Source organism: Puntigrus tetrazona, chromosome 15 (genome assembly GCF_018831695.1).
Source record: "Puntigrus tetrazona isolate hp1 chromosome 15, ASM1883169v1, whole genome shotgun sequence".
NCBI classification, from domain to species: domain Eukaryota; kingdom Metazoa; phylum Chordata; class Actinopteri; order Cypriniformes; family Cyprinidae; genus Puntigrus; species Puntigrus tetrazona.
The window spans coordinates 19,119,678-19,146,876 of NC_056713.1; the positions used below are offsets into that span (position 1 = coordinate 19,119,678).

At 36.6% G+C, this 27,199-nt stretch overlaps 3 protein-coding genes and 1 long non-coding RNA gene across 6 annotated transcripts; 2 read left to right on the forward strand and 2 right to left on the reverse strand.

Moving 5' to 3' along the window:
- Window positions 1-1,460: 1,460 nt before the first annotated feature.
- On the reverse strand, window positions 1,461-14,567 carry dhx16 (DEAH (Asp-Glu-Ala-His) box polypeptide 16). The gene is given in 23 exon segments (XM_043258812.1): window positions 1,461-1,800; window positions 2,547-2,720; window positions 3,793-3,954; window positions 5,104-5,266; window positions 5,352-5,419; window positions 5,615-5,733; window positions 6,030-6,192; window positions 7,023-7,163; window positions 7,394-7,546; window positions 8,126-8,224; window positions 8,526-8,736; window positions 8,949-9,064; window positions 9,491-9,601; window positions 9,884-10,072; window positions 10,167-10,406; window positions 11,055-11,309; window positions 11,467-11,523; window positions 11,641-11,821; window positions 12,137-12,375; window positions 12,455-12,478; window positions 12,480-12,658; window positions 13,045-13,122; window positions 14,549-14,567. Coding segments are annotated over 21 exon segments (3,168 nt in total). The 5' UTR covers window positions 12,654-12,658; window positions 13,045-13,122; window positions 14,549-14,567; the 3' UTR covers window positions 1,461-1,671.
- On the forward strand, window positions 13,348-17,385 carry ppt2a.2 (palmitoyl-protein thioesterase 2a, tandem duplicate 2). The gene is made up of 8 exons (XM_043258817.1): window positions 13,348-14,280; window positions 14,576-14,729; window positions 15,303-15,398; window positions 15,492-15,599; window positions 15,677-15,760; window positions 15,892-15,976; window positions 16,231-16,285; window positions 16,907-17,385. The coding sequence occupies exons 1-8, from the start codon at window positions 14,137-14,139 to the stop codon at window positions 17,048-17,050; spliced, it is 870 nt and encodes a 289-aa protein (XP_043114752.1). The 5' UTR covers window positions 13,348-14,136; the 3' UTR covers window positions 17,051-17,385.
- On the reverse strand, window positions 16,292-19,167 carry LOC122358879. Its single transcript, XR_006252656.1, has 3 exons — window positions 19,000-19,167; window positions 18,061-18,181; window positions 16,292-16,491 (listed from the first exon to the last, which is right to left on the reverse strand). It is a non-coding gene; the product is annotated as an uncharacterized LOC122358879 (long non-coding RNA).
- On the forward strand, window positions 18,449-26,748 carry si:ch73-95l15.5. Of its 3 annotated transcripts, XM_043258815.1 has the most exons (14): window positions 18,475-18,579; window positions 19,176-19,261; window positions 19,356-19,429; window positions 19,625-19,819; window positions 20,414-21,441; window positions 21,516-21,668; window positions 22,902-22,976; window positions 23,062-23,178; window positions 24,261-24,410; window positions 24,638-24,805; window positions 24,905-25,096; window positions 25,452-25,643; window positions 25,733-25,861; window positions 26,024-26,748. In XM_043258815.1, the coding sequence occupies exons 4-13, from the start codon at window positions 19,648-19,650 to the stop codon at window positions 25,835-25,837; spliced, it is 2,352 nt and encodes a 783-aa protein (XP_043114750.1). In that variant the 5' UTR covers window positions 18,475-18,579; window positions 19,176-19,261; window positions 19,356-19,429; window positions 19,625-19,647; the 3' UTR covers window positions 25,838-25,861; window positions 26,024-26,748. The 3 variants fall into 3 exon arrangements, with proteins under 3 accessions (XP_043114748.1, XP_043114750.1, XP_043114749.1); XM_043258813.1 differs by lacking the exon at window positions 19,176-19,261 and having other exon boundaries at window positions 18,449-18,579; window positions 19,311-19,429; XM_043258814.1 differs by lacking the exon at window positions 19,176-19,261 and having other exon boundaries at window positions 18,542-18,579; window positions 19,311-19,429; window positions 25,733-26,748.
- Window positions 26,749-27,199: the final 451 nt, after the last annotated feature.

The window sequence follows — 27,199 nt, forward strand, 5'->3', positions numbered from 1 at the left end:
TGAGATATAAACTTTGTGAGAATTAGGGGGAAAAATGAGTTTAAATCTGAGTTTAGAATTCTGGAAATCCTGAACACAAAGTCTGAAAAAAATATATATATATTGCAAGCACAATTTTTAGGGGGGGTTTTTGTGGCAGAAAGGAGCTTTCATAACAATGAGAACTCTTTGCATAAAGGTTACCAGTTTGTAAACAAGTGAAAACCAACCTATTCTGTCTGGTCTCTACTACATAAGACGGTTTTAGTTTGAAATACTTGAAACGCAGCGAAACTTATAAGTGACAATTTACACCAAACCATAACCATCTTATGTTTTAGTAAAATTTGTGGCTAATTAGTAAGATTTTGTACAACATTTTACACAATTTTCATACACTCTAATTACAACTCATTGCTATTCAGGTTTAGGGGTTGACCTTGTGCATACTTATTTGTGCAAATCACAACATATGCATACTCCTCGAAAAACACTTGGATTTTCTCAAGATATCAAGTCAGTTCACATACGTGAGACACTGTACAGTAGAATAAAAAAAATAATCCAAAAAGACCTTTTAAAAAGTAAAAACAAAAGTGAACATGGAATTTTAAATGTGTGAACATGGAATGAAGAATGTGAAAAACCCTTAAATTTTTTGTTTGTTTTAGGCTCAACTTTTTACAAAAATTATACCTTTTCGTTTCCCGTATTTAACTGCAAAATGCATTCTCTGTGAATCAGAATGCTTGATTAAAATCTGGTGTCATTTTGGATCACATGGTCATAAACGCCTTAATATAAACAAACGTTACCATATAATATTGTGCCAATCTTTCAAATGACTTTCTGGTTAAAAGGAAAAACATTTCTGTTGACGATCAGTTTTACAACATTAGCTACTCATTAACTGATTGCTAATTTCGGCGGTCTTTTCTGTTCATCTGGGAGCTTTAGGGGGAAAATACGAATGACTGGAAACTACCAATCATTGACTGCTGGCTGTATATTAAACTATTTGAACTTTCCAAGGAAAACATTTGTTTTATTTGTAAAATGTATATATAAAAAAAATCTTGGATTGAGCTGGTACACTCATACCACCTAATACACCAAACTGCAGGGTGTGCCTGTTGTAACACATTAACCTTTCTGTATTAAATACATTTTATTACACAAACCTGTCCTTTTATATTGATGTATCAATGGTAAACAATTCATTTGTCTGTGAAATGTATCTGTATTGCTATAACTATTTAGAAATATGAGAATTTCCTCCTGGTTCTCGATCCTGTATCGCGTGTATTAGACAATTACCCGAGGTGCAGGAGGTTTAACGTATCATTTTAAACCCTCTGTGTATTTATGAAAACACCGCTGTCTTAATAACCTACAACAACATGGCCTTTGATAACATCCTTCTTTTGAGCCAATAGTTTCAGAGGTCATACTTTATATAAATAAAAAAAAAACACCACGTGTATACTTGTAATCAAAAATATATTTCCTCATTCAAACTCATGAAAACAATTCGAGCTGAAACATAAAAATCAGGAGTCTCCGAAATACTTTACGCAGATCAGCAAAATACCAACCCGAAAAGTCTGATAATTTCCAATTGAACACTGATGGAGTTTCTCCTTTCTGTAGAAATAACGGCTGGAAGAGTCTCTGGCTCATCTGATCTCAGGATCAGCCCAGCTCTTCACGGGCTTTGCCTTGTTTGCGGGGCATCTTCTTACTACTGCTGTCTTCCAGTTCTTTGTTCTTGTAGTAATGAGGAGCCACTTCCAATAGCCAGCCGCTTTCGATCTCTATCACCTGAAAAACAGACAGAACATTTAAAATAAAGCATATTTTTACACGTTCTGAAGAAATACTGCCCATGCAAAACTTGCTCGAGAGTGTAGGCTAGTTTTGGTGGTTGCTAAATCATTATTGTGTGGTTTCTAAGGTGCTAGGAGTTGATTTTAATGTGTAACTATGTGGATGATAAGGTGTTGCTTAAAGGGTCAAGTAAAAAAGAACCAGTCTGTCAAAAAGCATTCTTGTAGCTTCATAAAATTATGGTTGAAATACCATGGACTACTGAATGTGGTAGTTGCATTACTGTCTATGCAGGGTCAAAATGCTCTCAGATTTCATTGTTTTGCAGATGAACAAACATATTTCAGGTTTGGAACAACATAGGATTGAGTAATTAAAATCACAGAACTTACATTTTTGGGTGAACTAACCATTTAATATCAACCTAAAGATGAAAACATGTCATTCCAAACCTGTACGATTTTCTTTTTACTGTGGTACACACAAGAAGATATTTTGAGGCATGCAGGAAACCAAAACATTCTGCGTCCCATTGACTTCCATAGTATTTTTCGGGGCCATATTATAGGCGTCAATGGGAACCAAAGCTATTTGATTACCAATATCCTTCGAAATATATTCTTTTGTTCCAAATAGAAAAACATTCATATGCAAGTTTGGACATGATGATGAGTAACTAAAGATAGAATTGACACTTTTTGGTGGACTACATAATATTAGTGATAGGGTTGACTTTATACCTGTCTCATGAACTCTTTGGTGGTGAAGACCAGCTCGTGGTAGATCATCCAACGCGGCTGTTCCTCGAAAAGTGAGCTGTTAGGATGGACGAAAACAGTCTGCTGGTGTTTGACTGTCTTATATCCCCCTTTACTCAAGCGTGCTGTGTGGTAGAAATATCCTGCAGTCACCGCCTTGAAGAAAATGAAAAAGAAATCACATTTAGATCATAATCTGGTGAAGTTGCACTATAATGCTGATGATACACTGGGCAGCTGTTTGAGCAATGCTGTCCGGCAACTTTAGGAAATGGTTAGCCAGGTGAGACTCAGGGCACAAGACTGATCTAAATGAACTAGATAGAAATTTGTTAGCCATTCTCAATTAAAAAGTGCCCAAGCAACATTGCTCTTAAAAAAAATTACTCAAAAAGTTGCCACATGCACAATCAGCCTAATTTATTAATATTTCTTTTTTACACATCTCTAGAAATAGTTGGTTTAAATTAGACAGTAGTGCATTGAGTGAATATTTTTCATAATTATCACAACACTATGTACCTGACTGATGAAATTTAGCAATAATTAAATTCCTGATGGAATCAAACAAAACATACGCATTATTATTCATACCACAAATCATTCTTAGTCACCTAACATGCATTCACCAATGCCAAAGACCTTTAAATATACAAAAGCATGTGGTAAAATGCGGCAACACACAGTCAGCAAATATGCATGTATTCAGCTTTTGTGTTAGTCTGAATGTTGAAATACTCTGAAGTGAAAAATAAAATCACATTGTCTTTTAAATACCGATGATTCATTGTGACACTACTCTCTCACAGAACAGGAAGTACAAAAAAAAAAAAAAAAACACACACACACACACACACACACACACACACACACGAGAGACGCATATTTACTCAGTCTTAACAGGTAATTTAATTAAGTTTCTTTGAATGCTCCCTGTTCAATATTTGTCCCCTCAACAAAAAAAGCATTGTAACCTAGATTTAAGCGCAATGTGAAAAGCCCTAATCAGACAAGCAAGCACTTACCTTAATATAATGAATGCAAATTGTAGCACAAATCCTGCTTCAGTGTTTTTAGCCAGCAGGGGCCAAGTAAAAGCATCTCAAAACTTTTAATTTAATTCAGTCTATAAATCTAATCTCAGGTTCATGAGGTCAAGATAGTATGCAAAGCAAAGTATCACTGGAGGAAATGTGAGAAAGAAAGTGAGGGGGAATAAGGAAATTACCTTGCGAATGGGTACACTGTCACCGCTGCAGCTGGATAGTTCAACTTCGATCCTGTCCATCAAGCCCTCCAGCTGATCACGGACATCTCGAGCTCTCTTCATGGAGCGGAACTGGATGAAGTTCTCAAAGCACCACTGAGTGGAGTAACCGCTCTCTACCCACTGACAGAGAAAGAGAGAAACTATTGAAAGAGTTGTTTTCTGACAAACAAAAAATTGTGCACGCAACAACTGACAGAGCGAGCTGTGAAGTCTACATCACAAACAAATGACTCTTTCTTTATATTGATTCAGTCATAAATACTCACAAAACTTGCGAGTTGGTTATTTGAACCAGACAGATTCTAATCGATTCCCTCAATGATTTGCAAATCATTTTTTGGTTAAATCCGACTTGAAATGAAAACGGAGCAACTCTCTACCCAATGAAGAGAAAGAGAAGAAGAAAAACTCGCTTGTGGATTAACGTTTTAAATCAGACTCCCGCAGGCAGTGAATCGTTTAAAGAATTTACTGACTCCATCCCTGATTTGTGAATCATTATTTTGCTCAAGTCCGGGTTAAAGGAAACGGGGAACAACTCTACTTACAGAGAAAGACGCCACTGTATACTAATGAATACAATCATGTTGTATGCTGTGCATGCGACAAACATATCACGAGCAGAGAAATCTGATTCACAAATGACTAATGGAAATTGCTGTAATTTATACATTAGGTTATCAGGCCATTTTATAAATGGTTATTTATGTGACACTGTCCCATTAAAAATACATATTGCAAGGTTGACAAATTGTAGGGTCGTAAACAAATTGTAGGGTTCTGACAAAATGATAATATTGTATGGCACAAATACAACCAGGATCACTAGAGTGAAAGCATTACTGTAAAGAATGTTTACTAAATACAGCCTGCTTCATAAATTACATTAATGAGCACTTCTGTAATATAGCAATCAAAGAACTTCTAAGATTTTTATTTAATATGCCAAATGCTGCCAAAAATGCTTTTTTAAAGCAGCGTTTTTGCCGTTTGATCAGTCACTCTTACAAAACGTTGTTAGAATTGTACAAGACAAAAACTTCCTGCTGCAGCATCCATACATAAACACGAGTCCGCACAGGCCTGCATAACCTGTTAAGCGACGCAAACGCTGTAAATCTCCCATAAGGAAGCCACGCTGCATGTGATGAGTATTCTGACAATAACAAATCGTTTCTGTAAGCAGCGCAAGCGGGGCTGTAAAAGTGTACAAAACCTCAAAATAACTGCTGCTTTGAGCGATATTTCCATGTATACACATAAACACACCTGTGTATATACATTGAGCAGCACCATATGATCTCCTCCTGGTACCACAAAGTTCATTCGAGCGTTGTCAGCGTGAACCACTTTGTCCTTGGGCCGGTAGAAGATGGAGTTGTTCACCGACAGCATGGCCGCTATGGTTAGAATCTCCTCGGAGCACTTATAACTGAAGGACAGGCCGAAGAGCAATGTTCAAAACATCACAGTAACAACAATAAATACATAAGAGAAAATGAGCAGTTTTGACTCACTGTTCAGAAGCCAGAATCATTTTACTCAGCATGGGGTCCACAGGAAGTTCAGCCATCCTTCGGCCAAGCTAAAGTGAGAGAGGAACAAAATGAAGTCCAAACCCTGGACAAGGTAAGGTTAAATATCCAATTTTTTATTTATTTATAATTCATTGATGTGTCCAGAACCCTTTGTTTTGTTTTATGAGGGTTTAAAAACCTTATGTATTCTAATAATTAGCGTAATTATAGGGTTATAAAGTCTGTTTGTGTTTTTTTGGCACCTTAGTGAGTTCACCGAGGTGGTTAAGGGCACCCAAGGCGTAAAGCTGCTCCAGGGCCAAAACCAGTGTTTCGTGAGGAGGAGGATCCATGAAGTCGAAATGAATCAGGTCATTTATGCCTTACACAGAGATCAGGAAAAACGTGTTATATTTAAAGTACATATTAAAATACATATTGCGTTTAATTACAGAGAGCGCATAAGTGTGTCAAGTCTATTTATTTATGCATTAGAGTTGCAGTTTAAAAAAAAAAGAAAAAGAAAACCACACCCCAATTTTAACATTGTTTGTCATAAGAAAAATATTTACAAAAGACACTCAACTCCACTAAAAAGCATTAAGAGAATTACTCTGAACTAATTTCATACCCGACAGACTTGCATTTGGATTTTATTCCAGATTCATACATCCTTACCAAGACTTTTGAGCAGCAGAACCACATTGCCCAGGTTTGTTCTCTGGATCTCAGGGACGGTGGTCTCTTCCATCTCGTGTTTAAAGGCCCAGGCGGTGTACAGCCTAAAACATTTCCCAGCAGCCACTCTTCCTGCACGACCTGCTCTCTGATTGGCAGATGCCTGTATGAGGACAATACACATTAACAATCACTTCAATACATCAGCGATAACCGTCATTTTAACCATATTAACTAAAAAAAGCACAACACCCAAAAAAAACAAACACACAATTTTCATAAATGACTTAAATCAGTAACTCAAGTTTCAAATGTCATTAAATAAGCTAAATAATCTCTATACATGTTCATGTGATAAATACCATTTCTTATTATTGATAATTAAGTTTATTAATATATTAAGTAATGATATAACATTATAATAATTATTTTTTGCTATGAATTGCTATATACAAATGTAATGATTAATTGTATTATTATATTAAAAAGTGCTGTCAAACGATTAATCAAGATCGATCAAAAAGTAAACGTAAACGTTTTACATATATATATATATATACATATATATATATATATATATATATATATATATATATATATATATATATATATATATAAAAAAAAAAACACACTTGCACATACATTTAAGAAAAACGTATGCAATTAACTGTTTGACATCACAAATATATATTATTATAATTATTTTACAATGAATATTGGTGATACTGCGATTACTACATTTACTAATAAACAATAATTTATACACTTTTATAATAACTTATTATTTAGCAACAATAATTATGTGGTTGATTTTTATGAATAGTTCTAGTTATAATAATTCATTATTAATAGTGATTAATAACAACAACAAAATAAATTATTAATTTATAAATTACATTTATAAAACGTATGTAAATCTAAATGACTTGTCTAACACTTTTGGGTGCACTGCACACTTCACAGAACAACGTTGTTGCTAGAATCTTCTCTTACCCGTGAGCAGGGAGTGACAATGAGAGACTCCATTCCTGTTCTTGCATTGTAACTCTTTTGTTTGCAGAAACCTGGATCAATAACGTAGATGATGCCGTCAATGGTGAGAGACGTCTCTGCGATGTTTGTAGCCACCACAACCTGTAGCCCAAAAACAACACACACAGTCACTAAAGAAATTCATATTCAGAGTTTAGCTTATTTATCGAGACGACCACATTTCCATGTGATTTTGAATCAGTTTGGTCTGTTTGATTTTATTTTGGATTAAAAGCGTCAGCTAAGATTTGCAAGCAAGTATGTGTATTTTTCCAATGAGTTCAACAGACATGCTGCCTCCTGCTGGACGACGAAGGGAACGGCGCTCTTACTTTGCGTGCTCCAGGCGGAGTGGGATTGAAGATCTTGGCCTGCATGTCTGAAGGCAAGTTGGCATAGATGGGCAGAACGAGGAGTTCAGATATCTTCGAGCCCAGTCTCCTGCATCTCTCCTGTAGGAGTTCACAGCACGCTTCAATCTCCTCCTGCAACACCAGAGGAAACGGGAAACATCAATATTACCAACATAAATATCATCAGCACAATTTATGACTGTCCCAGATATACATAATACACAAACATTAAATCTTTCTGGCTCATCACAGCTTTCCCACTTCAAAAAAGTGTTTTTACTTTATTTCGTGTCTTTATCGATAAACAGTGGAAGGAGACAGGAAATGGATGATGGGTGACGCAAGCCTGTATTTAGCTTAAATGTATGTACCCTCACTGATTTGAGCCAATAAATTTATACATTATAAAATCATATCATGTAATGTATTAGTTTTAAAAAAACCTGACATCCGCGTCACCAATACAAACTACTAAAATATATATATACCTCATATATAAAAATAAAAAATGTTTAATACTTTATAGAAAATGCATGTTACAATCAATCAGCCAGAGGTGACTAAGTGTCAAAGGTAAAAACCGATAGCGATGTACTGGGAAAAACTCACTGCTATGGCGTGACCCAGACGCAACGCTACTCTTAATAGATGTATGTATTGATAGATACGGTTCGTGTCCATCCACGAAGGAAATATGAACTGTAAACAGACCTGTCCTGTGAGAAAGACCAGTACGTCTCCGGCCGGCTGGGTGACATGGATCTGTAGCACTGACACAACACACGCTTCCAGGTAGTCGGCCTCCGGAGCCTGAAAAAAAAGACAAATGATATGAACAATAAGCAACGTACAAAATGAAGGCAAAATAGATGAATAGATAACCTATGCAAAATAGATAAACCGGATTCTTACACCATGTCTGAGAAAGTCTAGCTGATAAAGCGTTTATTATTTTTATGTTACGTCTAACACCGTTTCAAATTCTAAAGACTAAATAAATAAACACTAAATACTACAAGTGAATTTAGGCATCACAACATCCCTTGAATATTGAATACATTTTTGTCATAATATGACAAAATGAATATATGTCTCCTGTTTTAATCACTACCTTTGTGTAGTAGATGTCCACAGGAAACCTACGACCTGGAATCCTAAATACAGGTGCATCATCAAAGAAGCAGGAGAAGCGCTCGGTGTCCAGAGTAGCGCTGGCCACCAGAACCTTCAGATCAGGACGGAAACGTGCGATGTCTTTGATTAGACCGAAGAGGATGTCTGTGTGTAATGTTCGCTCGTGGGCCTCGTCGATGATGATCACACTGATCACAGAAAAACAGGCCATTAAAAAGCAATGCAATGTTGGCGGTCATATTTTAAATTGTCGAAAATATTAGGCAAGCTTCCATATCATCATTCCAAGATCAAATATTACAATGAACTTAAAACAGAGATTCCTCTATTAAAGATTCTTTGAATTACATAACTGAAATGGTAAATATTTCAATATTAATTCCGTTAGATAACTTTGTACCTGTAGCTGGCGAGGTCAGGCTCTGTGAGAAACTCTCTGAGTAGCATGCCGTCAGTCATGTACTTCAGGATAGTGCGTTCTGACGTACAGTCCTCAAAACGGATGCTGTAACCAACCTATAGGAAATATAAAGATAGATCATCAAAAAACTACAAGGCCCAGTTTTATTGTTAGGCCTTTACCCAAGCCAGGATTACGCCACAGTTCAATCAGGACATTCAAGTCATTTTTATAAATATGCCTTTTAAAAAAAAAAGTTACTCATGGTACTCATCTTAACACAAAACAAAGGCACCAATATGTTTTAAGATCAGTTGCAAGTTTCTTTTAGTTAAAATAAATGATTTACATTTGGAATAGGACTAAGCTTAAACCTCGTCTATGAAACCAGGGGTATATTTGCCATATACAAAAAATGTTCAGGTATGCAAATACTTTAATTTCTCATACATACACAAACACAATGGCAAACCTTAAGTCTATTCATATATACATTTAGAAAAATAAATAAAATCACATTTAAAAAGCAGATGGATTATGACCTCATTTCCTAGTTTGACACTCATTTCCTGTGCGACTCTGGCTGCTACAGACATGGCCGCCACTCTTCGAGGTTGAGTGCAGCCAATCTTCATTCCTCCTTTAGTGTAACCCTGATAAAGAAAAGACAAAACAATTTTTTTTTACTGTTTTTGAGCACAATGAATAGCACATTTAATAGATACATAGCTAATGTTAAGTATTGATCTTAACACATCAAACTTTACCTCCAAACACCACTGAAGACAGTTAAAAAAATAAAAAATAAAAAAAGGAGACCCTGCATGTTCCTGATACTTTTAATTATTTTGTGAAGAAAGGCAAATGCGCCAGAAATAGATCCACAATAATTCTAAAGCTACTGGCCAATAAATATTTTAACAACAAGTACGTACATCTTCCAGGAGATACTGAGGGATCTGGGTTGTTTTGCCAGATCCAGTTTCACCCTCTATGACCAAGATCTGGTGGTCTCCGATGGCAGCGAGAAGATCTTCCCTGTAAGGAAAGATGGGAAGGCTGCGTCTCACTTCCTGGATGGACTGCTTATGCTTCTCAGCTTGTGATAACTCAGGTTCACTTTCCTGAGGAAAATAGGAAGATACTATATTATCATTACTTCTTGAATAAAAAACCCATAGAAATATGCACAGTTTTTCATTTGTCAGGGATGTTAACCTTTTCTGAGAGCGTTCCTTTCATAGTAATGGCCGTGCTGACAAAGTTTATCATCTCCTCTTCCTCTAAAATGAGCTGGTACTTCTCCTGCTCCTCCTTTATCCGGCGTTCCCGCTCTTCTCTGGCCCCGAACTGGAGAGTGGCGGTGGCTACTCTGGCCTCCTCCCACCGGCCCTGCTCTCCACCTCCCTCTCTGGGAGTCTCTTCAAACTCCAGCTCCATGTCTTTCTGAGGAATGGACTAAAAGGAGGGGACAAAGCGGACAAGAGAAAAACAATGTTTTAATAATGAAGTATGTCGAATAAATTACCTCATGGTTATTAAAAATAAAGCATATTTGCATAAATTATGTTTAGTTTAACAAATATATATTTGATACACACTAGTGTTGAAAGTCAGGCGTTTGATAAGATGTTTTTCGTTTGTTTGAGAAACTCTTACGCTCACTTGGGTTGCATTTATTTAATCAAAATACAGTAATATTGTAAAACATTTTTAAAATATTAAAATGGAAAAAATAGTGTAATTTATTCCTGTGATGAAAAGTTAAGTTACAGCAGCCACTATTCCAGTCTTCAACGTTACATGATCCTTTAGAAATAAATAACGAAAAAAAATCAAATATGATAATTTGCTGCTTTGATAAATAGAAACGAACAGCATTTATTTGAAACAGAAATCTTTTCTAACATTATAAAATAAAAAATTATTATATAATAAAAACTTTTATTTATTTAATGAATAAAAGCACTGATATATTAATTATATGTACAAATGTATACTAGATACTATGATATTAGATATTGCTAACTGATTCAAACATCCCAGCGCTGCCATTTTGTTTCAAAACATCCCATAATCCCCTTGTAGCTCATCACTTAGACCTACCTTGCTTCTTTTCTCCTCTGGCATGTAGTATCTGTTATTTCTCTCCTCTTTTTCTTTCGCTCCAGCTTTTTTGTAGTCTCGGGCCAGGTCTCTGACTTGCCGCTTGTAATCTAAATCTTTCCTTTCCCGGTCTGTGAGGTTCTGAGTGGAGAAGAGGTATTCCTCATCCTTAATTTCAGCCTCGAGGTCATCAATCTTCTCCTGCTCTCTTTTGGTCAGATATTGCCGACGTGAGTGTTTCCTTAACTCTGGAAGCTGAAGAGAACACACCGAATGTTGACAGATATCGCGGCTGATTCATACACATTTATAGAAACTGGAATATTGCATTAATCAGATAACCATGTTTACATCACTCCAATTAACAGCAGAACTTTCTCGCGCATGTAAGTGCAAATAAAGACTTTCTCACCATTTTCTTTTGGTCCTCTTCAGCCATTTTGAGTCTTTTTTGAGCTTCCTCGTAAGCCTGAGAGAATCAAAACAGGAAACGTAGAACGTTAGCCCTTATAATTTCCCAGATCATGTTGAGATCCATAACTAGCAGATAGTTATTTTATTGTAGCAAGATCTTGTTTCGCATTACCTTTTTGTCATTTCTCTCAAGTATGTGTCTCGTCTTGTCTTTGTCCTTCAGTTTCACTCGTTCAGCAAAAGCATCCCTTTCTTCCAGATCTTGAATTCTCTCTCTCTCTTCCCGCTCCCATTCTTCCTCCTCCTCCTCCTCTTCTTTAACAGCTTTTTTTGGCTCGTTCACGACTTTAGTGCTGAAAAAGTCAAAGAACAAAAAAAGAGAACATTAAGAACACAAGTACCATAATGAAATGAATGGTCGTCACTTTTCTAATATAATGTCTCAAATTTAGTGTTTCATTGAAAATGTTTTGTTTTAGCCCCAAATAAAATATATATAATAGTACAGAACGACAATGAACAGGACAACAAATATCAACATGACTTTATAGAAACTAAATACATTCCAAATATTTTTTCCCCCACAATATAAATTCTTTAAAGACTGGTTTCTAAATTGTAGAACATGTGTCAGTCACAAGAGGACGCTCATATTTCAACATAATGACCTCTTTTTGCTGTCCTCTTCACTGGATGATGGACTTTCATCTCGTTTCTGTCTGAGGTGCTTTCTCTTCTTTCCTTTGTCCCGGTCTTTGCTTTTCTTCTCTTTTCCTCTTTCTATTGCCACCTCTCCATCACTCTCACTGTCCTCCAGAAGAGTGTAAGTTCTGTTCTTCCTCTCCATTTCCATGACGTGTCGTTCCACTGCCCGGGCCGGTTTTTCTGCCACATGTTTTTTGGGAGCCTGAAATGAATGGTAATTAAATGTAAAATGTATATCTTAATTTATGAATTCCATGAAACGTACTTAGCGAAACACTTACTTTGTTGTACAGCTCATGTGCGAATCGCTGTGATTCTTTGATCAATATCAATGGTTCCGGTTTGCTGAAGCCGAGCCACGAAGTCCTCAGGTCCAGAAGACTTCCGCACGAGACCGATCATGAACTGGGCCACATATCGGTCACTCAAACCCAGGATGTCATGGAGCTGGTCACTAACCCACTGTTCTAGATTGGCCATTGTGACTGTGCGCAAGAAAACAACACATAGTTTTACACAAGACAGTATCAACAAAGTTTTCACTATAATATGTCAATCACCAGATAATGCAGCAATACATAAGTCGAATTTAAAACTTCGATAAAATAAGCCGTCAAATCTGATTTAAAATAAAGCTTCTACGTACAAGAAAAGTCTCTACTTTTACAGAGTCTATTTTTCAAAACAGAGCATGGACATTAACAACAGGTCAACAGCGGACACTTCATTCGTTATATTTAACGTTACTGATGTATTCAGAAGAGTTATGGCCATGAAATCAACCGCACCTTGTTCAGTCAGATATGTGTTTTATGCACATACACAATACAAACACGACTGGGTCATTATTCAGAAGAAACATCAGACTTACGTTAGTGTAGAGTCCCCACACGCTTTCTCCTATGAAAACATTAATGCTACTTCCGGGTCATTGCGTTCCGAGGGCGACCTGTCAAAATAAAAGTCTGAGACGCGGCCTAACAGTTGTCAGAAACTAAGCGAGTACAGAGGTAATTGGTTTGAAATTGGCCAGACGTTGTATTTGTCGCTAAACGTTCTGCTAAGATGGATTTTAATAATTCTCGTGAAAATTAAACTCCAAACATCACCAAATGAAACAGACGGCGTGGTCACGTGGTACATCTTACTTTTCTCAGCACAAGTCGGAATTATTATTTGTGATTACTAGATAAAAAAAAAAAAAGATTATATAGATGTTATTGGCTGTTATTTATCTCAGGCACCAATGCGTTGAGACGACAGATTGTAACGTTTACATATTTTAGCGTAGAACTGTTTTTACTGAACAATTATATTTGAATCCTTTATCGTTTGCTGCACAAAACGAACATACACGTTTCCTGTCAAAATACAAGTCCGGATTTAAAGTCTTAAGAGCACCAGATGCGTTATCCTTACAATATGAGTCATTATATTTTCCGGTGGACGTGTCGCATGCACGAATTAAAACGAATGCTTAATATAATGCCTAAACAAGACATAATTCATTTAGAAATGTGCTTAAAATGTTGTCGCATATTTTTTTAAAGAATGTTCAATTCATTTATTGAAACTATGTATTTTAGTCTAATCAGTGACTGACAGCTTTAATAGAGGTAGCACACAGAAAGTTAAAACTGTTGAGGTTTTTGTAGAAACTCGTGTAATATGATAAACCTTGCATTCAAGAATTAATAATAAATGTAATAGTAATATGAAATGCTGTTGTTTTTTTTCCGATAAACCACATCATCTGGTGTGAGAGAGGAAGCGTAAGCATCATCTCAACTATGACAAAACATCACATGCGGAACAACTTCTCGGCTATAAGCATCTCGACACAGCATCAAATCATTTGGCAGAACGCCTGGCAACCGTTAAACTAGTCTTTTCGTTAAAGAAAAAATATCTGATTTCAGTTTATAGATTGAGATATTGCCGGAGTGCCTTTCTGGGGGGACTGATGGCTGATAGCTGCAGACCATGTGCTGTTATATGCGCTGTATTTCTGCTGTCCTCCGTCATGGGATACAGACCAGTAATTATTGTGCACGGAATATTAGATGGACCCAGACAGTTTGACCTTTTGGCTGAATTTATCAATCAGGTAAGATCATCATTACTATATAAGTACATTTAAAGTTAAACGAACGCACTATTTGTATTTCTACGTTATATTTTAACTGTTACAGTATATTGCGATTTTTAAAAGTTGTTTTACCTTACTTTTTGTTCGTTTTTGAGCTGCTGTAGTTATTAGTTTTGGGTCAAAACTTTGTAAAATGTTCTAAGTAGCCAACTTTTGTTTCAGTTCCAGCTTACAGTTCACCACCTTTGGCACATAGTTCTCCTTTTTTATCAAGGTTGAAACTCACCAACTTCTGTTTTCCACTCTGCTGTAGTCTCATCCAGGTACCAATGTGACCACACTAGCCATTTATGACTACTTGGCAAGTATGAAGCCACTTTGGCAACAGGTAGATGGATTCAGAGAGGCCATCAGACCCATCATGGAGAGCGCTGTTGATGGTGTCCATCTCATCTGCTTCTCACAAGGTCATCTAAACTCATGTCCAATACAACACTTGTTTACATATTATACACCATTCAAAAGTTTAGTTTTTTCAAAGAATTATTATCAACAATACTGAATTTGTTTGATCCAAATACAGTGAAAACAGTGAATTAGTAATTTTTTTAATTTCCTATTTTAGTATATATATATATATATATATATATATATATATATATATATATATATATATATATATATATATATATATATATATATACATACACACACACATATTATATATATATATATATATATATATATATATATATATATATATACACACACATATATATATATATACACACACACACACACACACACACACACATATATATATATATATATATATATATATATATATATATATATATATATATATATATATATATATATATATATATATATATTTTATAAGTGTAATGTATTGCTGTGATGGAAATGCTGAATTGTTGCTCTTAATGCATGCTTGCTAAATAAAAATAGTCATTTCTTTTAAGAAAAAAAAATAATACTTACTCCAAACGTTTGAATGGCTCTGTTTAACTGCTTTTTAGGTGGATTGATATGTCGAGGAGTTCTTGCAACCCTGCCGACGCACAATGTTCATTCTCTGATATTCCTGTCTTCACCACTAGCCGGACAATATGGAGGTCAGTCGGCCCTGTCCTCCCTACATTGCACACGCCTCAACGTATTTTTTCTTTAAAGAAGAGCTTGTACGTGTTTTGTCCGTGCTTTTACAGATACATCATATTTGGAAAAATTTTGCCCTCAATTTATCAAGTCAAGACTGTACCATTTATGTTACACTACATGGGGACAAAAGATAGCTATCTGCAACTACTGGAACGGTAAGGGGATGTTTCACTTTTGTGCAAATTTTACTGTTCGTTTTATTCACAGCACATCCTTTTTATTCCCTCTGTAGATCCACACCAAAGAGAGAGATACTTAAAGAGCAGCATCTATCTCGCCCCACTCAATGGAGAAATAGAGCACGCCAACTCAACAGGTAATTTCAGACAACATGGCTTTTGGTAACCTGTGTTTATGTGCTGCTCGGATGACCACTTTCACTTGGGTTGTCTGTGCGCTTTCAATTTGAGGCTTTGAGTTGTGTTGTATGCTGCTGTTCCTTTGCAGCGTGGCGAGACAGCTTCCTGCGCATACAGACGCTGGTGCTCATTGGTGGACAAAATGATGGCGTTATTACACCATGGGAGTCAAGGTCTCTGCAAATATTTCATCGCATGATGCTGAGCATCTAAAGTTAGAAATCATCAAAGTCTTGCATGCTGGTAAAGGGTTAACGTGGTGTTTAGCAGACTGGAATGAATATGAGAAATATGTAGAGTGACGTTTGAACTTCTAAAGGTCTTATAGGATTATGTGGAGGATTTTTAGAGCATGTTTGCAATCTCTGAATAAAACATACTCAGTCATTTCATATCTTTTCACACTTTATCTCTTTCCCCCCAGCAGCATTTTTGGGTTTTATAACAGTAATGAAACTGTGGTTGAGATGGAAAAGCAGGATGTGAGTGGATACATTCATTTCTTTAATATTTTTAATTATTTTGTTTAGTTCGGGAAATGTACTTACTCTCGTGCAGTCCATCATGTAGATAAGTTTGTGTCTTTATCATAACAGATTTGGAAATATGAAGTGCAGTGAATGGGTGCCGTCAGAATGAGAGTCCACACAACTCCAATCTATCAATTTCTGTCTTCTGAAGTAAAAAGCTGCAAAAAAAAAAAAACGAATCCATCATTAAGATGTTTTTAACTTCAATTCGTTACTTCTGGATAAAGACCTCTATAACATTGCTTTCTCCAGTGAAAAAGTTGTCTTGTCTGAGTCAGGAGAGAAATATGCACAGATCAAGCACCATTTCCCTTCAAAAAAGTCTTTATAAGATTTTAGGAGTCATGTGGATTATTGTGATTTTTTTTTTGTTTGTTTGTTAGCTGTTTGGATTTCCATTCTGACGGCACCCATTTTTGCAAACGGTCTGTTGGTGAGCAAGTTATTTTCTCTGAAACTGCTCTTTATGAAGAAACAAACTCATGTACATCTTGGACAGCCCGGGGGTGGGTTTTCAGCAGAATCAGCAGTGGTGCACTTCAGTTGTCCTAACCCTTCTCCCACTTTCCCCAGTGGTATATAAGAGATGCTTTTGGCTTGAAAACACTGAACTCAGAAGGAGCCGTGGTCAAGTGTGTCGTCCCTGGTGTACCCCATACATCCTGGCATTCAAACCTCACAGTCTACAAGAACTGCATAGATAAGTGGCTCACCTAATCTAAAGGAGATTGAAAAAAGGAAATTTGTTACATGCATATGCACAATCCTCAATGTAATCATATCTCATGTAAATTATGATTGTATACTTATTAATCACCTGAGATCTTTTATTTTTTGATGGCTTAATGTGATAAATTATTATGATGGTTTTCTAATATGCAGTTTTCTAGCTATTTTCTATTTATGTCAAATCAGTTTGAATATTGTAAGAAAGCTATTCTGTCCTGTCACTAGAGATAATACAAGTCCAATGTTCAATTTTAATGAAATAAATTCTAATGAAATGTTAAATCGTTATTAAAAAAAGATCATTGCAAAAATGTGTTTGTCAAGGACTGGGCTATTTCTCGATATGTTGGGCTATACATGCTATACATATACGCACACATTTCTGAAATAAACAATTTGTTTACACAATATATGCACATTTATTATGTGTATATATAAATACAAACACATGCAAATATGAAAGTAAAATGTTATGTTTATATATTAAATATTTATATATATAAAATATAAGTATAAAATTATATAAATATATGTACACATGTAAATATTTTCTAAATACTTTTTGAAAAACATATTTTGGATGCTATTAATCGCAATGAATCATTTGACAGCACTAATATATATATATATTTATTTATTAGTGCTGTCAAATGACCTAAAACATTTAAGTGTATACAATTACAAATATATAATTGTATAGTGAAAACCAATTAATCATTTGACAGCACTAATATATATATATATATATATATATATATATATATATATATATATATATACACACATACATACGTATACACATATATTAGTGCTGTCAAATGATTAATTGGTTTTTACTATACAATTATATATTTGTAATTGTTTTGTGCTTGTGTAAAAAAGCTGTTAAATGAGGATACTGTCAAAAATTGTTACAAATAGAAAAATGTCCTAAAATTAAAATCGACATTTGGTTTTAATGCAGCTTTTGCTCTAGGTGCACATAGATTTTCAGATACCTTTAAGGTAGGTCTCTTGAAGCATCTTGAAGACGTTGCCACAGTTCTTCTGGATTTAGTCTGTCACGGTTTGTTGTCTCCGACTGGATGATGATATCAGATCTCAGTGTGGAGCAGTTGCCTTTTGTACAAACAAAAATCTCACTGGATTATTAGAATTAAATGGCAGAATTAACTGAATATTTGGAAATGTAAACTGGTACTTCTACGGCAATATAGCAAAACAGAAATAACTGACTTAAAACATTATATATATGGATAGATAGATAGATAGATAGATAGATAGATAGATAGATAGATAGATAGATAGATAGATAGATAGATAGATAGATAGATAGATAGGTGTGTGTCTGTGTGTGTGTGAATGCGCATGACAGTGTGAACAGCTGGAGTGCGCCACGCAGCTGCTAGCTGAAACAGGTATTTATGATGACGTAAGCAAGGTAGAGCTGCGCGCGGCGGCTGCCACTCTGGTTTGGACGCGCGAGAGCTTCTGCTCGAGACACTTCCTGAGCTTCGGTAAGCGACTTTATCTGTCTGTTTGAGATCGTAACGGGATATTTTCGTTTCTCGTGACTTCTCAGGTCACTTGACGGTTGTGCTAAAGAGCTGTTTGGTCTATCTTATCACGTTTCGTCCTCTGCCGGGTCAGTCTGACTTTCCGGGAGTCAAAAGTCAGCTTCGCGTGTGTTTATTTTTGCGGCGGTTTATCGCATGTCGGTTTAAAATCGTTTTTGAACGAGCACACGGAGAGCAAAACTGAGAATCGCTGTGATTAGTCATCGTATGGAAAGTTGTCTGCCAACGCGTAACTTATTTACATAAATTTGAGTTTTAAGCTGCGCCTTAAAATAAAAGAACCCGTGCTAGTTTACATAGATCAGATTGAGAGTAATAGTCAACCAAAAATAAAATACAATTCTGTCAACATTTATTCACCTGATGTTGTTCCGGACTTCTATGACTTGTAAGGAGCAGAAGAGACGTCGGGCAGACTGACAGCCTCAGTAACCATTCACTTTTATTGTATGGAAAAAATTGCAAAGAAAGTTTATGGTGACTGGCTGTCTGTCACCTACTTAACGTTGTGCTTGACATTTCCTTTTGTGTTCCAGGTAAAACAGCAAGTTATACAGGTTCAGAACGACATTAAACATTGTTCATTAGATTTTAGGCTGACCTATGCTAGTGTGGTGTCCAGGTAAACTCTTCAATAAACACATCACCTTTGTTTTTATACATGTGTTTAGAGCTCAAGGCCGATGTGTCCGTGTAAACATTGACGCTTTATTTAGGGGAGAGTGAGCTGTCGTTCACTGGATCCACCCCAGCCAAAGGACAACAGTGAACTACTGATAGATTTATGCAGGTGTGTAAAGTGTGTGTGTATAGTTCCAGAAGCTCCTCATTATGTTGTATAATTTTTTTTCCAATAAAATACTAAAATACTAATTTTTTAAGAATGCTCTGAGATTTTTATATATTTTTTATTTTATTTATTTATCAATGTTGTATTGCATTTTTATTATTATTATTATTATTATTATTATTATTATTATTATAGGGCACCTGTTGCACCTGTTCATTATGACTACTCGTGGTAAAAGTGAAGGATGCCGCATCTGTGGGAGTGACCTGCAAGGCAACCAGCGGCGATGGCTGTATGCAGGCCAGAACAGAAAGGGGGCACAACCTCAGACGCCGACAGACTTTTCTAGCAAGGGAAGCATGCCCAGATCGGCACAGAGCAGCCCATGGGGTATGACCTGCAGAGAACTTGCTAAAATGGGCTTATTTTTCAACTCTCCTAGAGTTAAACAGTTGAGTTGTTAGCATCATGCTCAGAAATGATCGATGTGTTTCAATATGTTTCCTATTTAAAATTTGACTCTTCTGTAGTTACATTGTGCACGAAAACCAACTTAAATGAAAAGTTTTTTATAAATGGAAATTATATTCTCATTCTGGTGTAATAATCAAGGACCATGACTGCAGCAAGCAAAGTTCCTTGATTATTACTACTATTATTATTCTTGTTGTTGTTATTATTATTACAAGAGAATATAGTTCCTAGTTATATCAGCCTAGAAAATCACAACTTATATCGAATATAACGAAATATCTAAACATTTTTGAGCATGATGCTTCTGGTCTAATCAGATTCAATGATCTGTGATCAGCTAAAGCTACAAGTGCCAAACCCAGAGATCAGCTGAATGGACTCAAAAACAATAAAACTAAACTGTTTAACTCTAGGTGAGTTAGAAAACGAGCCTATTTTAAAAGTGATGTATCCCTTTCATATTGCATGTTTGATTGTAATCATGTATATGGTTTTACCTTTTGTTTTTAGGCAGCACTTTATCACTCAGCTCTTCCCGTTCGCTCTCAAAGTCTCGTGGCCTGCTCACCCCCACGAAAGGAATCGACCTGCTCTGTGTGCTGACACATATATTAGAGCAGCCTGTACCACGTGGGAGCGGTCAGGGGGAATTTGTGTGCGGCAAGTGTGTGTCCGTTCTGGAACGGGTTTTCAAGTTTGACACCGTCATCGCCCGAGTCCGAGTGCTGTCAAGCGAGAGACTCCAGAAACTCTCTCAGGAACGGGACAAGATCAGGCGATGGGTGCGAGGCATGTATGATCAGCGGCACGCATCTACCTTCAGGAGAAACGGCAGTTCCAGTGAAGATGATGAAGGGGACCGGAAGGACTCCGCAGGGGAAGGATACAGGGAAATGCTGAGGGACAACATGGCCCTCTCTGAGTATGAATGGTGGTCTGAGAAAGCAGAGTCGTGTCCATATTATAAGAGTACAGGGAAAAGGTGTCAGCAAGGCAAGATGTGTGAGTGTTGTGACTCCTTGAGGGTGTCCGACTCGGACTATGAGTCTGTTTGTGGGATTCCACGTCACTTGCCCGATCAAGCCTTCACATCGTTGGGCCTCTCTCGAGAAAAATCCTGCAGCATGCCTCTTCATTGGTCAAAAGTGCCATCCGTCAGATCTAGCCCCGCCTCGTTGTCCGGTTCCTGTCATTCTTTGCGGTCTCAATCCCGCACTGCCTCCGTTCAGTCGCTTGACTCTTTAGACGGCAACGATCCGTTTGATTGGCCAGAAGAGCAATCGGCCATTATGGACACCGTTTTCAAAGAGTTGAGGAGAATTGAAGGGAAGCCGGTGAGGTCACCTGCCGGAAGTCGCATTCCTGTGCTGCACAGAGGGGACATGCAAAATGGGAATGACGAGGTCGGACTGAAAGCGGGGTTAGTGAAGTTCCTGCATTTTAGAGAGGGCGACAATGGGACAGAGGATGAGTTTGAAGAAGAGTGCGACGACATCCTGACCGAGCTAAAAGACGACTTCATGCCATTGCATAGAGAGGTGAGGACTCTCAGACTGTTTTAGACTTGTTTTTTGAAGCTTTTTACTTCATTTTTTTTAATCTCTCTTTTTAGGCATCCGCGGGTAGGGTGCATCATGCTGTGAAGCAGTTGCGTGAACAACTTGTTCAAGCTCAGGCTCGCATCAGAACTCTGGAGGCACAGCTCAGGGACACCAGCAAACCAACAACTGATGCTCCTGCCAAGCAGCTGAAATCTTCACAAGTGGTAAGTAAGACGAGGCCAGGATAATTAAGTGAAATGGCATGGGTGTTTCAAGCGATCGTGTGCACCGTGTGCACAGCGCATCTAGGCACACCCTCTTCTAATCTTTTTGTTGACTTTCTGCAAATGATGCCTTATATAGGGTATATTACTGAAGGTGTGTGGATGTTTTTAAAAAGATAGTGTTTGGGTTTGCCCACATAGAGAGGTGTATACACACACATACGTGCACACACACCTCCTCCAGGAATCTTACCAGACCAGAGAAGGTTTGCCTTAGGCTTTTTGTTTTTATAACAGGCTTGTCAGCTATTGCATTATTACTGCAATATATATGTGTATGTGTATGTGTGTGTGTGTGTGTGTGTGTGTGTGTGTGTGTGTGTGTGTGTGTGTGTGTGTGAGATAAATTTTTAATGAGCCAAAAAGAAAGCAAGTCTCTGTTTATCAATTTGCACAGGCTACCAATAGCTGCTCGCATGTGATTCTCGCATATGTTTGCCTACAAAACTACTAGCTCTGCACCCCTTTACCTAAATTCATCACTTCAGGGTTGCGTATGTTTAATAAGTAACATTTATTTAGAAAGATAATACAGTTTAAAGTAAAATGTTTAATAAAATGAAATTTGTTAGGATTTTGATGACTGAGCAGTAGATAAATTCTTAATATGAATAACTTAAACCTGGTGTTTTTTTTAATAAAAACACAAAATTAGACGCTAATTTAAAAATGTTAATTAATAATAATAATAATAATAAAAAATAATAATAATAATAAAAAAATAAAATGAATATAAGTATTTGGACGACAATATGAGATAAAAAAAGACAAATAGGGAATATGGAACAACAGGCACATTATCATTAATTTAGTTACTTAGTCAATTAGTTAATTAATTTGATGTGGTGTTATATAATGCAATGACTTAATGTGCTCTTACATAAAGTGTGATTTAAGTGTCCAAATATTTTGTGGCCACTGTACATAAGTACTCTTTGTTACGTGATTTACCATAATTCGGTATTTTACAGAGTGCTGTAATTTCATAGCACTGGTGCATGCTGGGTATGAGCTATTGAATGGTTTCTCACTAGTGTGAGCTGATAGCACTAGTGGAATGCAGGCATGAGGAGTCACAATGCCATGAACTGTCCCTCAGGCGTGACATGGAGTCAATAGGCTGGGAATGATGCTTGTTTGTGAGACTAATATCTGATCTGTTTTGCCACACAGACAAGTCTGAAGAATAAAAATGACCTCATAGAAAGTCTTAGCCAATCGTTGCAAAGCAGAGAGAATGTAATCCAGGTGAGTACTGAACCGATGAACTCATTACAGATTCAGGATAAAAGCAGATTGAGTGGAGGTCACAGATGTGCTCTCCTCTCTTCAGGACTGTGTGACTTTGATCCAGAAGCTGTGTGCTGAGCAGGGGCTAGAATCACAGGACACTGACAAACTGATTAAAAAACTGGCCAGCACAGTGACTGATACACGCAGTGAACGTGAGGTGAGGTCTGACTGAGAATGAAAGGACTGCTCCAACTTCTGTTGTCATTATAATTAATTTCTTTAGACCAGTGGTTCCCAACCTTTTTTAACTCACAGCCCACACAACCAAACACATATGTTTCCGCGGCCCACTGCAAAAAAATTAAAAAAAAAATTAAAATATATGCAGCAAAAATATGTTACATAGCCTAAATCGTCGGGTTGTTTTTAAACCAATCAACGACCTGGAATAGTGAACGCATAGTAACAGTTTATTATTTTTTTTTTATTTAATTAATTATGATATTTAATTATTACTACACATTTTTACGTACATTAGCAATATTATTATTTCTATTGATAATAACTGGCGGCCCCCCTGCAATACCGTTGCGGCCCACTGGGGGGCCGCGGCCCACAGGTTGAAAACCACTGCTTTAGACAATCTGATCATATAATAAACCCTATTATTTAGAAGTGATTGAAACCATTAATTAGTCACTTTATGCTTGATGATATTGACAGAATCTTCTAATAAATGAAAACTACAAAAAATGATGTATATATTATATAGCACAACGATGTTGAATGTTTTTAACATGTTTCTTGAGCTTATGTTTTAATTAATAATTATTAATTTAATTTAATAATTTCTAAAGGATAATGTGAAGATTCATCTTTGCCATCTGAGGAATAAATTAAAATTTTAAATAATAAAAATTGTAACAATTTTAATTGTAGTATTTTACTATATTATTATTATTATTATTATTAATAATATTAATACTAAATCTATTATTAAAACACAAAATGCTCCTTGCAAAGGTATTTTAGAAATCTTACTGACTGGTAAACGCCATTGCATTTTTATTCCATTATCAACCACTTTTAATTTTTTAGCAATTTTACTATATTCTCTGGTGTTCTGCCTCTTAAATTGCACAAATACATTGCATACAGTGAAGCTCTGGCTAACACACCCAGTCAATGTGAGTTTTGGCTGGGTCCCTGTGTTGGGTAATTAACTTGAGCACTTGTGTGTTTGCTTGGCCCAGGTAATACCAGATGGATAATTTATTTCTCTGTTAATGTGTTAATCAGGTGGTCCTGGAGGCCCAGCTGTCTGAGGCGAGCGAGAGAGAGAAAGCCCTGGAGAAACAGCTGCAGGCTACGAGAGACGCTGGCAGAGAGCGAGACGGAGACTTCATCACGCTCAACACTGTGCTTCAGTGTAACCAGGATGTTATTAACGTGAGTCAAACAAACAGCGCACTCATTCATCGGTACACACATACTGTTTACTTAATCACTTGGTTAGTAACTGCTGCTGTTATCCTTGAGTACCTTTCACTGAAGGATAAACAAGGAATTAATGCCTCTCATACAGAAAACAAGGTTCTCAAAGTGCAGTGGCTTTTAGTTACCCAATTATTTTGCCTTTAGATAAAAATCAATCAATGTTTTGTATCCTTAAATAGCACCTCCGGGTAGAGCTTGCGGAGAGAGATCAAGCTCAACAGGAGATGATGAAAGAATGGGAAGTGTGGAAAGAGAGAGATTCAGCCCTGACTGCACTGGTGAAGGAAAACAAAGACTATATTTCCCAGCTAAAGGAGGCGCTGGAGAGTTCTTGCCGAGATGTGAAGGTAGACATCGCATTATCTTCCTTGACTTCTCCTGTAAAGTTCTGTTGATTTAGTTAATGGATAATTTCTAGTGGTCAACTATTAACATTTCGCTCGTAGGCACTCTCAGACTCGCTGATTGGACGGGGATTGGAAGGGGGCGGAGCTGAGGCCGGATTAGTCAATCAGCTGCGAGAGAAAGAAGCTCTGCTGGCGGCGAGCTTCAGAGATAGAGAGGAGCTCAGTGCCAGCATGCTGCAGGAGATCTCAAAGCTCTCCTCGGCCTTAACTGATGCCGAAAGCATCATACTGGTATACTTCTGACTAAATCGTAACTTTTTTTTTTTTTTTTTTTTTTTTTTTTTCAAAAAGTTAAACGCATTGGCAATTATTTTTAGTGTGCTGAATATCTCAAAAACCTGAAATCTGAATCTAATGAATGTACTCCATGATTTAGCCATTTCATGAAGAAACAAAAAAGCAATTGCGCCACCTGGTGATGTGTAAAGACATTGCTTTGGCCGATAACTGTAGTCTTTACTTAAAAGACTGCCATAAGGTTTTACATAGCTTTTTTTCAGATAAGCAGCAAAAAAATATTTGAATGTGTCCGAATCGGTGTGCTCTCAAGATCTGTTTTCATCAACATGTTTCCCTGTTCTTTTAGGACCAAAGAGAAAAACACAAACAAGCCATCACCGCACTATCAGAGCAACTCAAGAACACGCTCAAGGAGCTGAGAGAGAAAACCAAGGAGAAAAAGGAGGCTGAACTAGGCTGGAAGAAGGAAAATAAGGACAGAGCTTTTGAGGAAGGAAAACTAAGAGACAATCTTCAGAAGAGGGATAAACTCATAGAGGTAAATAACCTGTTTCTAAACTGCTATCAATGTAACGCATCCTCCACGATCACAAATTACTGACGTATTATCTTGTTTGTCATTCGTAGCAAGTTCTTCTGGAGTTAGAGGAGCGGGACGGCGTGTTGACGGAGCTACAGCAGAACATCTCTAGCAGACTGGGACCCAGAACAGCTCTCAAACACACACTGTGAGCGTGTGTGACTTAAACGCACAATGTGAGTTAAACGGCGTTGTGTATACACTGAATTTCATAACTGCTCAATATATTGTTAATGACACTACTTCCATTAAGTGCAATCTTAAAATTTCTCAAAAATGAAAATCTAAAGCAATGGTTCATAAAGTTTTTGTTTTTTTTTTCTGTTAATTTCTTATAGTAATTCTCCAGCTGTAAAACTGAAAGGGATTCAAGACAGGCCGATGTATGCAGGTTGCGAATGGTGCCATTTGCATGTTCTGTCAGATTTTAGTTTATATGAATTTATGACAGAGCCATTACAGGTCGCTTTAGCAATTTAGATACACAGCTGTAAAATGTTCAGATTACTTCCAGATTGTTGTTTTAAGATTTAACAAAGCTACACACACGTGCCTTTTCAGCACATACTTTGCTTATTAATTATTATTTTTCTGTATTCCCAGAATCCCTACTGCCATTCTTATTATTAATTGTCTAAATTGTTTTATTAATTGTAAATGAATATGTTGTACTGCTTTTCTTGTCAATGTTTGATTTGTCTTTTCCCAATGTGATCTTACATTTTGTTCTGTGTTTATGAATGTTTTCCCATGTTGATTTGTATTGGAGATGCCTTATAGTCCCAGCTGGGATGTGCTATTTTTGTTCGTGTCGAGAGAAGTTTTGCACAACAGAAGGATTTACAAACTCTTTGCAAAGCACATCTTTTTAATCTGTTTATTTTATTTGGGTAGGCTGGAATCCCCACAACTTGGTGCATACCTCATAAATCACATTCAAAATTAAGCCTCAAGTTTGTGTGGGTTTTCTCAAGGTTTTGTTGGAGGTTTTCATTTACGTCGGAAATATTAAAGGTTCTTTGAGAACTTGGGGGTATAATTGACAATAAAGCCTCAAAAAATCTATTTTTGTCTGATCATTATGTCTGGTGCTAAAAACATATTATGGATGACCTCATCATATTACATATCGGATATTATGATAGTCAGGAAAAGTGATACAAATATCTAAAACATTTGTCTCAGTATGTCTGTTGAAAATAAATAAGTAAAAATAATGCATGTGTAATAAACAATTTTACTATGTTGTAGTTATACTACACAATTATTAAATACACAAATTTTAATATCGGGCTAATTTAGTGAAAAGTAAATATTACGCTTAAATATGATTAAATAAAAAAATGGTAGCTTTATAGTAATGTGATCAGTTTTTTTTCAGACATACTCCATTATCTGAGATCAATGCAAAGCATTTGTTTTTGTCATGCATTCATGCACTAAATCAAAATTTCTATTAATAATTCATATAGTGTGCCAGACTCCTTTAGGTTGTCTCTGTTGCACACGATCCG

What these genes read in the sequence shown, in the direction of transcription:
- ppt2a.2 (XM_043258817.1), top strand. Translation starts at nt 14,137, where the DNA reads ATGGCTGATAGCTGCAGACCATGTGCTGTTATATGCGCTGTATTTCTG. An exon ending in TATCTGCAACTACTGGAACG is followed by an intron (nt 15,600 to 15,676) that starts GTAAGGGGATGT and finishes TTCCCTCTGTAG; the next exon opens with ATCCACACCAAAGAGAGAGA. An exon ending in ATTACACCATGGGAGTCAAG is followed by an intron (nt 15,977 to 16,230) that starts GTCTCTGCAAAT and finishes TCCCCCCAGCAG; the next exon opens with CATTTTTGGGTTTTATAACA.
- si:ch73-95l15.5 (XM_043258813.1), top strand. Translation starts at nt 19,648, where the DNA reads ATGACTACTCGTGGTAAAAGTGAAGGATGCCGCATCTGTGGGAGTGAC. An exon ending in GTTCTTGCCGAGATGTGAAG is followed by an intron (nt 24,806 to 24,904) that starts GTAGACATCGCA and finishes TTTCGCTCGTAG; the next exon opens with GCACTCTCAGACTCGCTGAT. An exon ending in AGAGGGATAAACTCATAGAG is followed by an intron (nt 25,644 to 25,732) that starts GTAAATAACCTG and finishes TGTCATTCGTAG; the next exon opens with CAAGTTCTTCTGGAGTTAGA.